Source organism: Phocoena sinus, chromosome 7, assembly GCF_008692025.1.
Source record: "Phocoena sinus isolate mPhoSin1 chromosome 7, mPhoSin1.pri, whole genome shotgun sequence".
In the NCBI taxonomy this organism is placed as follows: Eukaryota; Metazoa; Chordata; class Mammalia; order Artiodactyla; family Phocoenidae; genus Phocoena; species Phocoena sinus.
Window position 1 is genome coordinate 109,624,674 of NC_045769.1, and position 20,461 is coordinate 109,645,134.

Genomic DNA, 20,461 nt, shown 5'->3' on the forward strand with positions numbered 1-20,461 from the left:
AAAATGTTGCTGAAAGAAGTTAAAACAATACATGGAAAGAAGACACCCTGTGTTCACAGATTGGGAGATTCTTAAGATGTCAGTACTACCCAAAGTGATCTACCGAACCAATCCAAACCCTATCAAAATCCCAATGATGTTTACTGCAGAAACAGTATAATTCATCCTAAAATTCATATGAAATCTCAAATGATCCCAAATAGCAAAAACAGTCTTGAAAAAGAATGACGTATGAGGACTCACACTTTCTGATTTCAAATTTTAATACTAAGCTACAGCAGTCAAAGAAGTATCAGACTGGCACAAAGACAAACATAGACTGATGGAGTCCAGAAATAGACATATATGGTCAGATAATTTTTGACAAGGGTGCCAAGACCATTAAATGGGAAAGGACAATCTTTTCAACAAATGGTGTTGGGAAAACTAGATATTCACATGTCAAAAAAAAAAAAAAAAAGCTGTATGCTTACCTTATATCAAATGCAAGTTAACTCAAAATGGATCAAAGACCTAAATGTAAGAGATAAAACTCTTACAGGAAAACATAAGAAAAACTTCATGAATCACCAAAAAATCTACAAACAATAAATGTTGGAAGGGGTGTGGAGAAAAGGGAACCCTCCTACACTGTAGGTGGGATGTAAATTGGTACAGCCATTATGGAGAACAGTATGGAGGTTCCTTAAGAAACTGAAAATAGAGCTACCATATGATTCAGCAATCCCACTCCCAGGCATACATCTAGAGAAAGCCATAATTCGAAAGGATGCACGCACCCCGATGTTCACTGCAGCACTATTTACAATAGCCAGCACATGGAAGCAACCTAAATGTCCATCAACAGAGGAATGTATAAAGAAGATGTGGTACATATATACAATGGAATATTAGCCATAAAAAGGAATGAAATAATACCATTTGCAGCAACATGGATGGACCTAGAGGTTGTCATACTGAGTGAAGTAAGTCAGACAGAGGAAGAGAAATATCATATGATACTGCTTATATGTGGAATCTAAAAAAAGGGTACAAATGAACTTATCTACAAAACAAAGAGTTACAGATGTAGAAAACAAACTAATGGTTACTGGGGGTAAGGGGAGGTGGAGGGATAAATTGGGAGATTGGGATGGACATATACACACTACTATATATAAGAGAGATAACTAATAAGGACCTACTGTATAGCACAGGGAACTCTACTCAATACTATGTAGTGGCATTTAGGGGAAAAGAATCTAAAAAAGTGTATATATGTATATGTATAACTGACTCACTTTGCTGTATACCTGAAACTAACACGACACTGTAAAATAAAAATTTAAAAAAACGAACAACACTGTTGTTGGAAAAGGCAAAAATAAAAACTGCATGGAAAAGAAAAAAAAAAAAAAGAAAAGCTTCATGACATTGGATTTGACAATAATTTCTTGGATACCACAAAAGCACAGGCAATCAAAGTGGAAAAGATAAACAGAACTACATCAAAATTTAAATCAACTGTGTGTCAGAGGGTACAATTAACAGAGTTGAAAATACAACCCAAGGAATGGGAAAAAATTTGCAAATCTTATGCCTGATAAAAGAGTTATCCAGAATACATAAAGCACTCTGACAACTCAACAAGGAAAAACTTACTTTAAACTGGGCAAAGGATTTGAATAGACATTACTTCAAAGAAGATACCCAAAGCACCAGTAAGAATACAAAATGATACTCAATATCACTAATTATTAGGAAAATGCAAATCAAAATCACAATGAAATACTATTTCACATCCATTAGGATGGCTACTATCAAAAAACCAGAAAATAAGTGTTGGTGAGGGTGTGGACAAATCAGAACCCTTTTGTACTGTTGGTGAGAATGTTAAATGGTGCAGCCATTAAAAAAAATTTTAAATAGAATTACCAGGGACTTCTCTGGTGGTCCAGCAGTAAAGAATCTGCCTTCTAATGCAGGGGACTCGGGTTCAATCTCTGGTCGGGGAACCGAGATCCCACATGCCAAGGGCAACTAAGCCCGCACGCCACAACTACTGAGCCCACACGCCTCAACAAGAGAGCCCACGTCCTGCAAACTACAGGGCCCACATGCCCTGGAGCCCGCACAACAGAACTAGAGAGAAGCACGCGTCACATTGAAGAGCCCGTGCTGAAACGAAAGATCCTGCATGCCTCAACTAAGACCCGATGCAGCCAAAAAAAAAAAAATTAAATAAAAAAAATAATAACTGGGGCTTCCCTGGTGGTGCAGTGGTTGAGAGACCGCCTGCCGATGCAGGGGACACGGGTTCGTGCCCCGGTTCGGGAAGATCCCACATGCCGCGGAGCGGCTGGGCCCGTGAGCCATGGCCGCTGAGCCTGCACTCCGCAACGGGAGAGGCCACAACAGTGACGGGCCCGCATACCGCAAAAAAAATTAAAAAAAAAAATAATAAAGAAAAAATTTAAAAAACAGAATTACCATACGATCCAGAAATTCCACTTCTGGCTATATACATGAAAGAATTTAAAGCAGAGTTTCAAAGAAATATTTGTATACCCATATTCATGGCAGCATTATTCACAATAGCCAGAAGGTGGAAGCAACCCAAGTGTCCATCAACAAAATGGATAGACAAAATGTGGTATATACATGATAGAATATTATTCGGCCTTAAAATAAAATTCTTTCACATGCTACACCATAGGAGAACCTTGACGACATTTATGCTAACTGAATGAATGATCCAGTCAAAAAAGAATTATGTATGATTCCACTTACATGAGACATCTAGAGCAGTCAAAATCGGAGACAAAGTAGAATGGTGCTTGCCAGGCTTGGGAGAGAGGGGAATAAGGAGTTACTGTTCAATGGGTACAGCTTCACTTCTGCAAGCCGAAAAGATTTCCAGAGATGGAAGGCAGTGACTGTTGCACAACAAAGGGAATGCTTGTATTGCCACTAACTGGATACTGTCCTTTACAATGGCAACTTTTATGTGTATTTTACATACTCACATACAACTAATTCCCCAAAATTAAAATTAATCAACAATTAAAACTGTTTCTTTTAATTGAAAAAAAAAAAAGTGATTCTGCACCACTACGTCCAAGTGGCCGAAGTTAACACCACCAACGCTGGGACAAACCAAAGGTCCTTGTTTTGGGGAGAAATATGCATAAGTATTTGGAGATCAAGAGGCAAGCTGTCAGCAAACGTGGCAAAACGTTAACACTTCATGTATATAGGTGAAGGGTATATGGGAGTTTACCACTTTTGCAACATTATTGTAAATTGGAAGTATTTCCAATTAAAAAAAAAAAAAAAACTATTCTTGGCCAGTTTTGAGACTTAAAATGAACCACACAGCAATGGTAGTTTATACAGGAACCAGCAATTTTTTTTTAACATTTTGAATTCCCCAGGTATGATTATCACTTTAACACCTGGCACCATCAGTTTTACCCTACATAGGTGAAATTTTCAGATAACTGGAGCTTACCCCATTGAACGCCAGAATGGTGTATTAATAACTTTAAAGTCTTTTTAAAAAGTACTATTTTAACTTTTCTTGTTTAGAATTTTTAATGATCAGGATCATCAACATGTTTCAGTAGACGGTTGTGTTTGTTTTGTTCTCACGAGTGTTGCTGAGGGTATAAATAAAAGCAAAAATGCCATTGCAGAAAATAGTTGTTTTTCCATCTCCATCTGGTGGTTAGCTATTACCTGGTATCTTTACGTACCTGCTTTTTACAACTATCATTTGTGCTTTTAAATTTGCTGAAAGTACGGGTAAAGAGATCCTCATTTTTTTATGAGTAAAGGGCACAAACTTCCTGGTTGTTCCAAGGCTTTTATCGCCAATAAGATTCTCACGTGTTTTTGAAAATCAATATTGCCAGATAACCCTTCTCCAGTTTGTATAAGATTTCTATAATTAAAATCAATTACTTACTCTTGGATTTAGTCATCTTGACTAACAAGTGACTTCTCATAAATAAGTCTGCAGAGACTAATAAAATGACTTTAAAGGATCACAAAAATAGAACAATACAGCCATAAGCAATATTATTCTCTATCCCAACTGCCCGGCTGCTTATCAGCAATTACAGTGATTTTTAATTATGTCCATGTTTCCTCTGAGACAGTATTTCTCAATCTTTTTTTTCAGATTGTAGGACCCCCCCCAAGGAGAAAACAAATTTAATTTAAATCAAATAATTAAAAATTTCCCTACCGAGAAATACTAAGAAATGACTTTGTCAGCATTTTGTTTCAACCCCAGTAGGATACTGCAATTCAGTTCTGACACTGACCACCTGAAGTCATCACTGGACTCCACAGGTGTAAGGGCTCAGTCCTCCACGAGCTGCCTGCACTGGAGATGATGGCTGCAAGTGGAGTCCATCCCCACTTCTGACCGACTAGTTACTAGTTCTGACTAATTTGGGGGATCCCACAATCCCCTCACATTCAAGAATTTGCTAAAATGACTCAGAACTCAGGAAAGCACTGTGCTTAACATTAGTTTTATTGTAAAGGATTCAAATGAGGAGTACCAGCCAAATGAAGACACACACAGGGTGAGGTGAGGTCTGGGAGGAAACACGGAGCTTCTGCACCCTTTCTTTGTGGAATCAAGGCCCATCACCATTTCAGCACATTAGTGTGTTCACCAATCAGAGCCTCAGTGTCCAGAGTCTTTACCTGGGCTTCACTATTTGGACACGACTGATTACATCACTGGGCAACATGACTACGTCAATCTCCAGTACCCCCCAGCCCCCAGCCCATGAGGCCTGCCCAAAGTCCCGACCCTCTAATTACGTGGTAGGCCCTTTCTGGTGACCGGCCCCCACCTAAAGCTCTCCAGGGGTCTACCATGACTCACCTCATTCGCATCACAAAGACGTCCCTAGCACCCAGGAATCCCAAGGGTTGTAGGAGCTCATGGTCGGGAACCAAGGGTAATGACCAGACAAACCACACCACAGTTAGGCAGTCTACACTCTGAAGGGCCACAAACCACTGTAATATCTAAAATTTTTCTGCACTCACCAAGAACTAATTTTCACTCCCATGGAGAATGCATCCTCGAAGACAATGAAGAGACAGCCCCCCAAAACCAGAATGGAATTTTATTGTGTAAAGTTGATAGAAGTAGGACTAGTATTCTTCTGTACAAAGTGCACAACAAATGGTTTTAAATAAAACTGAGAGAAATGCAAGTCCTATGACAATATTTGATACAAGCTGAATCATTTACAGGTACACTAAAAAAGTTTTTAAAATATCATCTTTCTCCAAAGAGTCCATTGCGCATTTCTTAAGAGCAGATAGGGAACCTCCCAGGCAGTCACAAGGGCATTTTATTGCCCTCGATGCTGATTTTTACTGCGTGTGCAGATCTGCTTTTTTTCCTGATGTCTGTGAACTTTCTCATCTGTTTATCCAGTCGACTGATACCCTTCTTGGAGGTCCCCTGAAACTAAGAGTGGGGTAAAAATTAAAGAGCAAATTATTGAAACACATACACTTAGTTTTGTCTTTCGTCTTCTTTTATCTGAAAGTCAGCAGACAGAAGAGCTCCCAGCTCTGGAATAACCAGAATAAGCTTTGGTGACCTCAGGAACAGAGCAAGTATACACAGCAGTGTTAGAAAAGCATATTAAATTCTCTCAATGGAGAATAATTTTGTTCTTATCTGTGCCTTACTTTCAAATTTTGCCTCTAGTCCACAGAAATTTGCTAGAAGAGAGAAAGGGGGGTTAAAACTGAAACTACGATCCCCCTAATTCCATCAGATTACATTTTGACTGTATGCTTCTCCCTTTCAAAGACCAAATGTGGAGGTGACCGCTTGATACATACACCTTCAAACAGTGCTGGCATAAAAAATAATGATCTTCTAAGGCAAGGAAAGTCATCGAGAAAAAGCCTGAAGCATAATGAATGAGGTTAGAACCGCTAGGTGCTTGCTGGAACTCTAGTTTCCGATTAGAAACTAGTCAGGGTTCTGTAACCCTGTACAAATGATGCCCCTTGTGTGAACTACTTCCAGGACTGCTGGGAGAAGTGAATAAGATAATAATAACAAATACAAGCACAGAGGCTAGCACAGAATCGGCGCTCAAAATAAAAGCAGCTATTATTGCTATTACTACTACTTTGCAATCAATTAGTTTGACACAAAAAGAAAAGTAAATTAATTCTCTTGAACCAAGGGGCTTATACTTCTTGCATCTCTTTCTGCTTGCCCTTTATGTTTAAAGGTTTGCTTGTTAGGTAATTTCTCTTCTACTTTGAAAAGACTATGTCTGAAAAGGTGTGGTCTCCAAGAAATTGACACCTTTTAGAAATGTTGAAAAGGCCTGCCATTTATGTCAGATCAGGGCAAACTCTTCTTGCTGGCTACAGTAATCTAACAATTCCAATCTTTACGACTGTCGAGTGGTTAAAAAAAGATGGGATTTTCTAATTCTTCTCCCCAGATGTTTACTACTGAATCACCTGTGAAGCTCAATTCAAAGAATGCTAAAATAAGGTGGAGACTAGGAGACACTCTAGGGTCGGTACCAGTGTGGTGAAGTTCTTTCGAGTTGGGGAGACCTCCCCCAAGCCTTATCTCACCTCAGTTATAAGCAAAGACCTCTAAGTCATTCTTGAACAAGAGCTGCATTGATCATCCATCCTAGATTTTCTACATACATCCCAATTTCAAATATTATTTTATATCAGTTTTAATCCTGGGCACTAGTAGTCTAAGGGAGCATAAAAATTCATTATCAGATGAGAAAGTTATGCGACTATCACCCTATGCATGCAATACCCCAAATTTCTAGACAGTCCCAAATATCTGATTTCCTTTCAGACAATGTGCCCTGATTTTTAGTAGCTGCAATCAGTCCACAACGGAAGCCTTAGCTGCTCAGATCTCTGCCAACTGCCCAACTCCCAGCAGCTCTACCCCTCAGCCTGGACTTCTCCTTGTCCACTCCCAGGACCTTCTCTATTAATCTGACCCTCTAGCCTCAGCAACTGGGACATGCCCAGGCTGTGCTGACCTACTCCTAGTTACAGCTTGTATGACTTGTATCTGGCAGATGCCTGGTTACCCCAAGCCTGAAAACACACAGAACTGAGTACCTAGCCTGTCAAATTCAATGACTTCTCTACACCACTTCCTTAGGACAGTAAAGCTGTATGCTGCACTGCTTTATCAGTGAAAAACCAAAAGTAGCCTAAAAGATTAGCAAGAGGGGTTTGCTTAAAAAAATATGGTACAATCATATTACAACACAATATTAAGTCACTGAAGGATGTTAACTCAAATGAATTATTACCATGTTAAGTAAAACACAAACCCAACAAGGTATAAATGAGTATGATCACAATTTTGATTAAAAGTTAAAAAACAAAAACAAAAAAACACCACCACCTCCAACAAAACCCTCTCCAAACCAGTAATAATGTTTATGTACACATATATAAAGGACTGGAAAGAAATAACCCAAAATGTTAATATTAAGGTGCGGTGGGATTACAAGTGACATTAATTTTATTTGTGCTTTTCGTATTTAAAAGTTTATATAAAAACATGCACTGCTTGTGCCATTTTAATGTTATTTTAAAAGCATTCCATGGAAAAAATTAGCATATAAACATACAATGTAGCACAGGTTACTGCATTATTTAGAAGCGAAAAATCAGAAACCATAGAGGAATGAATAAACAAATTATATATTCACATGATAGACTATTATGCAGCCATTACAAATGATAACTCTATAAGGCGGTTTAATGAGAAGTGATCAAAATTCTATACAATATAATTTTAATTATATTAAAGTATCAATAGAAAACAAGGCAAAAATTTTATCAAATTGCTTTTGAGTGGTGAGTGATTTTTCTCTTTATAATCTCAAAATTTTCTACAATTGTAAGCAGAAAAAACTAAGTTTAAAGCATTACTGAAAATACATGTAACACATCAAAATTGTTAACAGTGGTGACTTACACAGAGGAAGAGCAGGACTTGGGAAGTGGGGTTTATTCTCTAGTATATTTACTCTCGTAATTTCAAAAATAAAAATTACATTTAAAACAAAAAGAGTTTCATTTGAAAGCCATTTACTCACTCCAGTTTTCTTCTTGGGAAACATGTTTTCTAGTAACACTCATTAGTGTCTGTGCAATGTGAAAGCCTTGAGTGTGTATGTAAGGAAACTTCTTGAACAGGAAAACAGTGTCAGGTGGTTTAAGGACAATTTACTGAAACGTAACATGGGCCTACCAGCCCCCAAAACATGCCTTATTATTTTTTTTCTTTTTTTGACAGAGCTCTGTAAGCCAGACACAGGCCAAGATAAATACCAGCCCGTTTTGATCTGGGGAGTGTTGGGGATGAAGGAGAAGAACTCTGCTTGAATTCCCCTCTCATCACGCTGGCCACCTCTTGCTCTAGCAACAGGCTGGGCCACCTCTGCCCACCTCCCCATCACCTACAGGGAGGGTGGGATCAGAACCAGCAACACCAGCGGACAGGCACACACCCTTCCAAAGAAGACTGGCCACTAGGATTTTTTATTACGTTTTTCACTGCCCTATTATAGTTCTTGATTCTCAAAATAGTCTGCTGGGGTAGAAAATGTATTACAAAAGAGAGGAATAAAAGGATGGAAGAGACAGTGAGAAAAGTAAAGGTAAAGAGAAACAGGGGTGGTGGGGGGGAAGGAGGGATATCAAGGGACATGGAAATGGAAAGAAGAAAAAAGGGAGGAAGGGGACTTCCCTGGTGGCCTAGTGGTTAGGATTTCATGTTTTTCACTGCCGTGGCCCGGGGTTCAATCCCTGGTCAGGGAACTGAGGTCCCGCAAGCCCTGAGGTGTGGCCTAAAAAAGGGGGGGTGGGAAGAAAAAAGGGAAGGAAGTAGAGGTGAAGAAATTCTTAGCACTGAACCAGTGCTCTTCTACCCTTTATTTATTCTCATTAAGTAAGACTGTGTGCTTTGTTTTGACAGTAGCTTAACAACAAAGTGAAACGGCAGGAAGGTGAGTGTGTCTGTCTGTGGAAACAGCTGCCAAAGCAGGGGTCACGGAGGAGTCACAAAAGGAAGGCAACACACTCAGACAGATGCTCAGGAGGGCACTGCCGCAAAGGCGCCACCGTTAACCTCCGAGCACAGCAGGTCAGTGAGTCTGGCTTTACGAATGTTTCAAAGTCTTCTTCATTTCCGACCATGAACTGAATATGTATTAATTAAATTTATCTCCTAAATATTCAGTGTCAGGCTTTATGCAGTGAGCCCTCAAATGCAGTTACTGAGCCACTGACAAGAAGAAAAGAAGCCACCTCCCTTTCACCAAGACGTTACTAACCAATTACATGCCTGTAAGGGAGACCACTCGGATTCCAGGCCCTAACAAAAACCTTTTTAATAAAAAGGGTACCAGTCAGAAAGACCAAAATGCCTAGCCGTGAGGTAATTATCTATTAGTCTCTAGGAAGGGAATCCCGTATCAATTTCTCAATATTCAAGAGGACTAGAATGTCACTAAGTGCCTGTTAGGGTCATTATTTCATCAACTAAAAGTGGTCCTGGCCTTTTCTGGTTAAGAAAGCACACACACATTGTTTTCACTCTAGCTGCTGACAACTCAAGCCCATGCACAGAGCATGCTTCCTTGGGGATACCTCCCGGATACGCTCCGGTAGGGCCAGGCCTACAGGGGCATCCTGTTGCCTTCAATGCTGAACTTGACAGCACGGTGCACTTTGCTGAGTCGTTTCTGTTCTGCAAATCGCCTCTTATGCTTTTCCAATCGGCTTAGGCCCTTTTTAAGAATACCAGGCTAGAAAGAGTAGTTTGAACGGAGAATAAAAAAAGATTACTGAGAAGCAATAAGGATCACCGAATAGTATTTACAGTGATGGCAGAAGTGTCTACCCTAATAAACACTTCACAACAGAATTACTTAAAACAGCTGAATAGAAAGGGAGGGGTAGGTTGCAGAAGCAGGTGAGTTTTGTTTCTCAGGGTTCTTAAAAAAAAAAACGACTGTACCAAAACACTCTAGGCTTCAAGATTCAGTTGAAATAAAGGGATTAATAAGAGGAAACTTCCCAACTTGATAATGTTTCTTTAAGTCTGAAGTAAACTTCATCAGCAATAAGTGATCTGGCTAGATAAGTGACCAGAAAATAGCTCTCGTCAAAACAGGTAAACCTTAAGAGCTGTTAAGGGTTATTGAACACGAAGTAAAAGACGAACAGTAATCTGCATTTCAGATCCACCTTGCTGTCTCCCTGCTTGCTTACCCTGGACGACTCCATTTCCACATTCCACTTGGGCCTGACAACATAGTCCTTGTTCGAGGGCATGGGGACCCTTGCCCGGGCACAGAATCCAGGATCTCCAGGTCTAAGAGCCCTGAGAACGGGAAGAAGAGCATGCTGCTTATGTAGCCGACCACACCCGGGTCCATCCCATTCGGCTGCATATCTGTGTCAAACCTCCTCTGCCCTCCCGAAGTCACCGGCTCCAGCATCCTGCTGTCTGTCTTAGATGGCCTCATCATCACTCACACTGCTGTACCAATGGCTCAACTTCCCCCTCAAAGCCAATTTCCTCTGCATTTTCAGGACTCCTTTTCACCTCTCCTCAGCTTCAGATATAATCGCATCTCTCCTTTCTAAGGCTGGTTCCTCCATCAGGACTCTGAATCTCAATTTCTCTGGTCTAATAGAGTCACTCATGTGTTCACTTGTGAGGTGAAAAACCAGGGAGTCAAAATGACCCCCCAGACTGACTATGCCCATAAAGTAGTTTACATGGTTTTGCATATGCAACTCATACAGTAATTTTTTGGTCTGTTTCTTGTTTTTAAAAAAGTTCGAGATAATTATAGATTCACATGCAGTTGCAAGAATTAATGCAGAGAGATCCAGTGTCTCTCCCAAAGGTAACAACATGCAAAAACTATAGTACAATATTACAACCAGGATATTGACGTTGCTATAATCCATCAATTTTTATTTACATTTCCCCAGTTTTATGTGCACTCATTTATCTGTGTGTGTGTGTATTTAGTTCTATGCAATTTTATCATGTGTGTAAGTTTGTGTATCCACCACAGGATCCCTCCTATTGCCCTTTAGTAAACATGTCCACCTCCCTACCCCATCTGCCCAGTCCCTAGCCCCTGGTGACCGTGAATCTACTAATTTCTGTAAGGCTGGCATTTGAAGAATGTCATATAAATGGAATAATACACCATGTAATGTTTAGAAATTGGCTTTATCCACTCAACATAATGCCCTTGAGGATCCAACCAAGTTGTTACATCTATCAATATTTTGTTCCATTTAATTGCTGAGCAGTACTCTATGGTATGAATATACCATGGTCTGTTGAACCATTCACTTGCTGAAGGACATCTGGGTTGTTTCCAGTTGTGGACTATTACGAATAAAGCTGTACTACTAATGGACAGGTTTTTGCACAAACGTAAGTTTTCATTTCTCGGGGATAAATGCCTAAGAATCTTGTGCAAGTGCTGGGTTGTATGGTGGTTGCATGTCCAACCTTACAAGAAACTGCCGAACTATTTTCCAGGGCAGCTGTGCCATTTCACCCCGCAGCAATGGATGAGTGATCTAGTTTCTCTGCATCCTTGTCAGCACTGGATGGCATCACATACAGTAACTTTTATGTACAAATTTGAGAACTATCGTGCTAGACTAACCTAAGACTATCATCCTTCAAAAGTAAAGCCTATTTGATGTCTGGGAATTCGAATCGTTCAACCTTCAGGTAACTAACCACCTCAGTGGTAAACGGAGGGTGGGTATTTGCGGGGGTGGGGGAAGAAGAGGAAGAGAAGGCTAAAAAATTCTGAAATTGTTTCTATTCCCTTGTATGGTTTACTCCATTCTTAGTATCAAGCTTCTGTAACTTTCATATACGTGAACTGAAACTTCTATAACTTTCATATACATTAACTGACTAGAAAATCTCCCACAACTCTTATTTTTCCCCTGAAGCCACTGTCAGCACACCTGTCCACGAGCAAACGACATTTGCTCCCTCTAGCTCATTTCTCGTTCTCCTTTTGCGATCTGGGTGCTACCTGATTGCCAGCCCTCACTGCACAAACCCCCGTGAAGCCTACCCTCTGCCATGGCCCCCTCCAGCGTGGCCTCATTCTCCTCTGGGTTCTCCTCCAACGTGTAGGACCACATCTGCTCGCTGGCCTTCACTGGCTACAACCCTTTTCAAAGGGTTCAGTTTATTTCTTACTCTGTACTCTCTTTTTTTTCTTTTTGCGGTACGCGGGCCTCTCACTGCTGTGGCCTCTCCCGTTGCGGAGCACAGGCTCCGGACGCGCAGGCTCAGCAGCCATGGCTCGCGGGCCCAGCCACTCTGCGGCATGTGGGATCTTCCCGGACCGGGGCACGAACCCGCGTCCCCTGCATCGGCAGGCGTACTCTCAACCACTGCGCCACCAGGGAAGCCCACTCTGTACTCTCTTGAGTCAACAATCTTTTCTACGGAGGTAACTATCAAATCTATGTCTCTAGCCCAAATTCCAGTCCTAAGCACAGGATAATTATAGGACTATCTCAGTCACCTTACATTTAATATGCTCAAAACAGACATCATCTATGTTTTCACGTCTACTCCTCCTCTCCACTCTAGTGAAGGGTAATACCATCATCTCAGTTGCTTACGTTTAAAATTCTGGGTGGTACCTTCAACTCTAGCCAACTTCTCGCCCACCCAGCCAGACTCCTGGCAGTTGCACACCTGCGAGGGCTCCTCACCCTTCCGCTTCTCCGTTACAGTCTCCGTTTAGCTGTATCACTGCCTTCAGTTCCTCTGCCCTGCAACCCATCCTACATCGTGCTACCAGCAGAAGCATTCCAAATCAATCTGACGACTTCACGTCCATGCTCAAAAACTTTCTAGGAAACCACAAAGAGAAGTGAGAATTCCTCATCTTGACTTAAAGCACTTCAGAATTTGGTCAACAACTGCATTTCCAACCTTACCTTCCACCACCTCAGGCAACATACTACTGCCCGACTACTTGCCATCCCTAAAACAGGCCTTGCGTGCTTACCCCACATCTTTGCTTAAGCTCTCCCCTTTGCCTACAATCCCTCTAAAGACTTTCTGAGAGAATGGACTACTTTTAGTTTGATTCTGTATTTTCAGAGTTTACCAGAGAGTCCAGCACATAGCAAGCAGCAACAAAATCTTTACTGAATGAACTATTTCTCAATATTCTTATAACCTCCAGGGTACCCACAGAATGTGAATATTCAATAAATACTACACTAGGAATCATCCCCTGCCAATGTGAACAGAGCATCATTTCATTTGCTATTTTTCTTAAAACAAAACAGCAAGCAGAACATTCCCAATACAGTCTACATTGAAAATCAATACAAAAATCTTACTTTTCCTCGCCTGTCAGAACCTTTTCCAAATCTCTTCGGGGTGTCTGACCACCAGTGCTGGGAAAAAAGTAATTGATGAGTTATTAGGAAATGTCAGGACCTTATAACTAAGGAAAAAAGAGCAAAATGAAATATCAAACTTAGACCACCATCAGGTCCTTTACACTGGATCAGGGAAAATAATTCCTAATATTATATTATAAAAGTACTACTTATTTTAATGATCATTTGCACACCAGGTTTCACTCACCTGTAATGACCCTGCCATCTTGGATGCAACTACATCCAGTTTATTGATACAAATCGAAATTTTTTTTTTTCTCTTAAGGATCTGGAAATGAGACTGAGAAAGTTTTTTCTGCAAGAGGCTGAAACAACCTAAGCAACCTCCAGAACGGTGGCAGAGGCCAGATCCAACCAGAAAAGCCTGGGAGGGGAGCAGGTGTGGAGCTTCACTGTACACTACTACATTTAAACTAAAAAGTATCATGAACTACAAGACATATCAAGCAGAGGAAAGACAAAATCCTACCATCTTGTAGGTTTCTTAATGATCTTAATTACCAACCCCCGCCCTGAGTTATCGCAACAATAACGTTTACTCCACTTACTCATACCTGTTCCCTCCTACCTGTTCATTCTTCGCCGTTGAGGCATCTGTTCTAGGTCTCTCTGCTCCCTTTCTTCTCTTGTCATTCCTTTGTAGTTTGAGGTAAGACCAAATATAGGCCGAGACCATTCATCTACAACAGAGAAAAATTAATTATTCAGCCCATAAAGTAGCATTTCTACTACCATTCTTTGAGATAATCATACCCTAGTGTAAAGTCATATTCTAGGCATTAAGCACATTCTTTCCTTAAAGATAACATTATTTCAGGACCATTTGTAGAATAAACACAGCATGATACCAGCATCACAACTAGCTCCAGCTGATTCAGAAAATTCAATATAAAAAGATCACTTAAACCTGTAATCACCACAGAGGCTTAAAGAAAGTAACATCTAACTCACTTTGAAAGTCATCAACTAGCTGTGTTATTTCATAAAGACAGTTTAATTTCTAAATTTAGTCTCTTGAAAACAGAAAATCTTTTGTTTTTTTTTTAAATTGAAGTATGGTTGATTTACTATATTTAGTTTCAGGTGTACAGCACAGTGATTTTTTTTTTTTTTTTTTTTTTTTTGCGGTACGCAGGCGTCTCACTGTTGTGGCCTCTCCCGTTGCGGAGCACAGGCTCCGGATGCACAGGCTCAGCGGCCATGGCTCACGGGCCCAGCTGCTCCACGGCATGTGGGATCCTCCCGGACCGGGGCACGAACCCGTGTCCCCTGCATCAGCAGGCGGACTCTCAACCACTGCGCCACCAGGGAAGCCCGTGATTCTTTTTTTGGCAGATGCTTTTTCCATTATAGGTTATTATCCCCTGTGCTATACAGTGTATCTTTATTGTTTATCTATTTCACGTATAATATTTTGTATCTGCTAATCCCATACTCCTAATTTGTTCCTCCCCGCTTCTCTCTCCCCTTTGATAACCGTAAGTTTGTTTTCTATGTCTGTATGTCTGTTTCTGTTTTGTATACAGATTCATTTGTATTATTTTCTAGATTCCACATATAAGTGATATCATATAGTACTTGTCTTTGTCTGACAAGTACTATATGATATCACTTATATGTGGAATATATATTTCACTAAGCACAGTATTCTCTAGGTCCATCCATGTTGCTGCAAATGGCAATATTTCATTCTTTTTTATGGCTCAGTAGTATTCCATTGTATATATATATACCACATCTTATTAAGCCAACTGTCTGTTGATGGGCATTTGGATTGCTTCCATGTCTTGGCTATCATAAATAATGCTGCTATGAACACTGGGATACATGTACCTTTTTGAATTAGAGTTTTCATTTTTTTTCTGGATATATATCCAGGAGTGGAACTGCTGGATAGTATGAAAGTTCTACTTTTAGTTTTTTAAGGAACTTCCATATTGTTTTCCATAGTGGCTGCACAAATTTACATTCCCACCAATAGTGTAGGAGGGTTCCCTTTTCTCCACACCCTCTCCAGCATTTATTAGTTGCAGACTTAATTGATGATGGCCATTCTGACTGGTGTGAGGTGATACCTCACTGTGGTTTTGATTTTCATTTCTCTAATAATTAGCAATGTTGAGCATCTTTTCATGTGCCTGTTGGCCATCTGAATATCTTCTTTGGAGAAATGTCTATTTAGGTCCTCTGCCCATTTTTTTAATGGTTTTTTTTTTTTTGATATTGAATTGCATGAGCTGTTTGTATATTTTGGATATTAACCCCTTGTTGGTCACATCATTTACAAATACTGAAAAGAGAAAATCTTGAAATTCCTCTACTTTCTTACTCTAACCAAAAACAACTCCCTTATTACTTGTCAAAATGGTCTAAATCTTTAAAAATTACATTTTGATAGTGCAGATGTAGGGTCTGTACTTCCATTAAGTCTAAGAAAGCTGCTAAGGTGGTCACACAAAAAAGTACTACATGCGCACTGTTTAGCCAGTAAAAGTCCAGAGGTGCCAGCTGATGTCTCTGTTCTTATCACTGCATTGTATCAAAACAAGAAAGGACCTTTACAGACAGAACACAGGTGTTGTCAAACTAAGAAGGAAGGAAGGAGTCTCAGGGGAGTCTATATCTCTTTAAAAACTGACCCGCTGTCCCCAACCCTGGATTCAGAATCACCTGTCGTACATGACAGGTACCAGTGGGAACAGTTTGCTTCTCTCTTGCCTAGGGCAAAAAGAACGTCGAGAACCACTGCATCAAAGCATCAAATGCTTATTGTTTAATAGGCAATAAACTACAGATCATTAATAAGATCGAAGATATAATACTTCTCTAGTTTATAAAAAAAATTAAATTTCTCGAAAGGCTTTTTTTTTTTTTTTTTTTTTTTTTTTTTTTTTGCGGTACGCGGGCCTCTCACTGTTGTGGCCTCTCCCGTTGCGGAGCACAGGCTCCGGATGCGCAGGCTCAGCGGCCATGGCTCACGGGCCCAGCCGCTCCGCGGCATGTGGGATCTTCCCGGACCGGGGCACGAACCCGTGTCCCCTGCATCGGCAGGCGGACTCTCAACCACTGCGCCACCAGGGAAGCCCCTCGAAAGGCTTTTGATAGTCTTAAACATTCAACAGAAAAATAACTACTGTATTCAGATACAAAAGTAGTTACTATTTCAAATTAGTGTTGAAGTTTAAAAATTTCTTTCCAACACAAAGCACAGGAAGAGTTAAGGAGGATGATGAAGACGCATGTGGTGTTCATAAACAATATGGCAAATGAGTAAATGAACTTCAGTTAGATTCCTCTGGATTTCGCTGTTATCATTAAGTAATAACACACAAAGGCTTTGGAGACCATTATAAAAATAACAACAATAGCAGCAGTGGCTAACATTTCTTGAAGACTTACTGTATTCTAGGCACCATGCTTTACATACACCTTCTCACTTATTCTGTCAGACAACCCAAACTAAACACATAATTCTCTGTTTCACAGAGGAGGAAACCAAGGCTTAGAGCTTAAATCACTAGCCCAAGGATATGCAGTAAGGTAGGTGGTAAATCTAGGATTTGAACCCAGGTATGACCGACTCCAGGGCTGACATTCTAATCCCTCTCTCTCTACATGCTCCTGATCCATGATTAGAAAATGCATCATTTTACTTGTTATATACTGGAGAGCATACTTAAATATACTGAGAAGCATTTTAAGTCTAAGGGAAAAAAGCTTAGTACCTATAAGAAGGTATCAAAAAATTTTCCTACTCCATTTCATTGACTCATTTTAAATGAAAATTGGTAAAAATATAGTTAGCTTTTATATATACATGTCTCTGTATATACATAAACACACCAAACAAAAAGTAAAATGTACATACTGATTAATTTCCCTGCCATGTCCTTGTTGGACCTTGATTCCTTGGGGTGTTTATAAAGATACATCACTGCTCGTCCAATCCCACTATGCTTCAGGGTCTCCTGGCTCACACTAGGTAGCTGGGGAACATAAACACAGACATACATATTAATCATTCTGAAGCTGGGAGTCCTGCCAATCTACTCTAGAGGGCCTGCAAGACCTGGTTCATTCACAATAGAACAAATAACAAAAAAGTTATATTTTCAAGGATCTATGGACACTGAACACAAAGATACTTTGTGTTTACATCAGTAGTTGAGAGTTCAGTACTACCACTGAGTTGAAGTAAAACTTAACAGTGTGAGAAAGTGTGAACTAAGCATCCTCAGAGGTTAGCAGCTTAATAAATCAAGGGTCCTCTCAGGCCTCTGAACCAAACAGACCTAAGTCTGAACCCAACCACAGCCATCTGCTAGCTATGTGACCTTGGACAAGTCATTTAACTTCTCTGAGTCTTAATTTCCTCATCTGTAAAATGGAGATAATACACCTACCTTGCAGGTTTGTTGTGAGGAATAAATGAACCTATATATTTAAAAAACACCTGGCACGTGGCAGGTTCCTCGGGAATTCCTTCAGAAGTTAAGTAGCTTGCCCAAGGTGTCTCAGCCACATAAAGGTGGCCCAGATCAAGATTCAAATGCATGCTTATCTGATGCTGAAGCTGGTGCTCTTTCTACTTCAAGTGCCTCCCTACAACATGCCCACTACTATACTACTCTTCTCAGATAAACCAGAGCTACTCCAAGATCTTTTTTCCTTCAATACCACAGTCACACAAAGTTTTAAAAGGCCTTCCTTTTTTTTTTTTTTTTTTTTTTTTTCTTGCGGTACGTGGGCCTCTCACTGTTGTGGCCTCTCCCGTTGTGGAGCACAGGCTCTGGATGCCCAGGCTCAGCGGCCATGGCTCACGGGCCCAACTGCTCCGCGGCATGTGGGATCTTCCCGGACCGGGGCACGAACCCGTGTCCCCTGCATTGGCAGGCGGACTCTCAATCACTGCGCCACCAGGGAAGCCCAAAGGCCTTCCTTTTATGCTCATTTTATTTGGTATGTTCCTAAAAAACACACCTAATAAAACTCCTGATAGGCTGTGGCAGAGAGAATATATAAATATATGGCAAAATACAGAGGTTATGATAATACAAACCACAGTAGATAACTAATGAAGAGCAAACAAGTCAGATTATCTGCCTCTGACCTCTTGCAGAATCTTCAACAGCTCTTCTCGAATCTTTAGTGCCGGCAAACTCCTATCTGGTAGAGGGGAGAGCCATTCTTTGATGGCAGACATCACACCACTGTCAATAAATGTTTCTTTAAGGTCCTGCCTGTAATAAGAGGAAGAATTAAAAAAAAAAAAGTCAAGTCTATGAATGTTGATTCTATTGTAGCTTCCTTTGGATTTTCTTACAGATTTAGTGATGTTTCCAAAAACTGCTTTTAAAAACTGACTCATATACATTATTTACTGAGCACCTATTCATAGACTTCAACAGCCAATATGAAATTTAGTTCCTATTTTCAAGAAACAAACAGACTTGATAGGTAAAGATGATGTGTTAAAGGAAAAAAACCACACCAAATTGCAAAAGGTAATGCTGATATGAATGGTACAGACTGTAAGAATAATGAGCTTTAATTATTACAGCTAAGAAAAAAAAATGTTTTATCTATGAGAATAGTGAGCCTCAAACTGTTTCAAGTAAGACAGAACCCAGAATTGTGCTATTCTTTGCAGGACACCAGGGAGAATACCATTCTCCTAGCAGAAAAAAAATCCCAATGAATACTGATACTATTCAAATTCCATTTTATGTACTAGAATCAATTATGGTAACAGGGAACATGACATTATATATATGAAATCTGGCACAGATAATTTTTTCTGTTGGGATAGAGGTAGCAATCTTCTAGTAGAAAGTCCTAGACCATATGGCTGGCTCACTGGTGTACTAATGCACTTCTTTAGCCATCAAAAGAAGGCTACTGCTGAGTTCAAGGAGAAATCAAAGTTGCTCAGGAATGTGAGCAAACCAATGAAAAGAACCTGCAGAAGGACCAGTGACATAATTCATGATATAACAGGACACATGAGTCTTATTCAATGTGCTTCAAGTAGTCTCCCAGCATTTTTGCTCTGTTCTCAATCACATTGGGAAAAAAGATGCAATTTTACCAGACTCTAAACAGTCTATAAAGAACAAAATAAGTGGTTTCCAAGTTTCTCTTTCATTAATATCAGATTGCTAGTTGTTCTGTTTGCATCATGCATCAAAGTGTAAGAAAAATTTGCGATGAAGTAATAATCTAGGAAATTCTATTCATTATTATTTTTCTGTAGATTGACAGAAGGCAATCATTCTTTAACCTCTCTAGAATACTAGTACATAGCTTGAATATCATTCCATTAAAAGGGAACACTTTTTCGGACTTCCATGGTGGCACAGTGGTTAAGAATCCGCCTGCCAATGCAGGGGACACGGGTTTGATCCCTGGTCCGGGAAGATCCCACATGCCGCGGAGCAGCTAAGCCCGTGCGCCACAACTACTGAGCCTGGGCTCTAGAGCCCGTGAGCCACACCTACTAAAGCCTGCGCACCTACAGCCCGTGCTCCGCAACAAGAGAAGCCACGGCAATGAGAAGCAAGCGCACCGCAATGAAGAGCAGCCCCTGCTCGCCGCAACTAGAGAAAGCCCGCGTGCAGCAACGAAGACCCAATGTAGTCAATAAATAAATAAATGGAAACACTTTTCCAAGGAAACAGAATACTTACTTCTTAAGATGCATGACCACAGTAGGTAATAATGTTAATTTTTTCAGTGCTGGCTTTTTTTGATTATTCAACTGTCTGTCTTCCTATCCAGGAAGAAAAAGATTGAAAAACAAAAAGGAAAAAAGGGCAATTGTTAATAGTGAATTATAACCACTATAATTCTAAACTTTAAATATAATAAAGTAGCAATTTCTCCGAGACACTACAGTTTTTCCTACAAGAAAGAATAATTACATAAAGAATAGACTTTCTGCAGAGCC

At 40.2% G+C, this 20,461-nt stretch overlaps 1 protein-coding gene across 6 annotated transcripts in view; it reads right to left on the bottom strand.

The window, feature by feature from the left end:
• Positions 1-4,504: 4,504 nt before the first annotated feature.
• Positions 4,505-20,461, bottom strand: part of IWS1 (interacts with SUPT6H, CTD assembly factor 1) — a 48,927-nt gene continuing 32,970 nt past the window's right edge. For 2 of the 6 annotated variants that reach the window (XM_032637213.1, XM_032637212.1), the window contains exons 8-14: positions 20,202-20,284; positions 18,626-18,755; positions 17,384-17,501; positions 14,084-14,195; positions 13,453-13,509; positions 10,309-10,420; positions 4,505-5,479 (exon numbers count right to left, since the gene is read on the bottom strand). In XM_032637213.1, coding sequence (XP_032493104.1) covers positions 5,348-5,479; positions 10,309-10,420; positions 13,453-13,509; positions 14,084-14,195; positions 17,384-17,501; positions 18,626-18,755; positions 20,202-20,284 — 744 coding nt within the window. In that variant the 3' untranslated portion in view covers positions 4,505-5,347. Of the gene's footprint in view, positions 9,843-10,308; positions 10,421-13,452; positions 13,510-14,083; positions 14,196-17,383; positions 17,502-18,625; positions 18,756-20,201; positions 20,285-20,461 lie in introns of those variants that run through there. The other 4 variants (XM_032637215.1, XM_032637214.1, XR_004350690.1 and 1 more) reach the window with 3 other exon arrangements.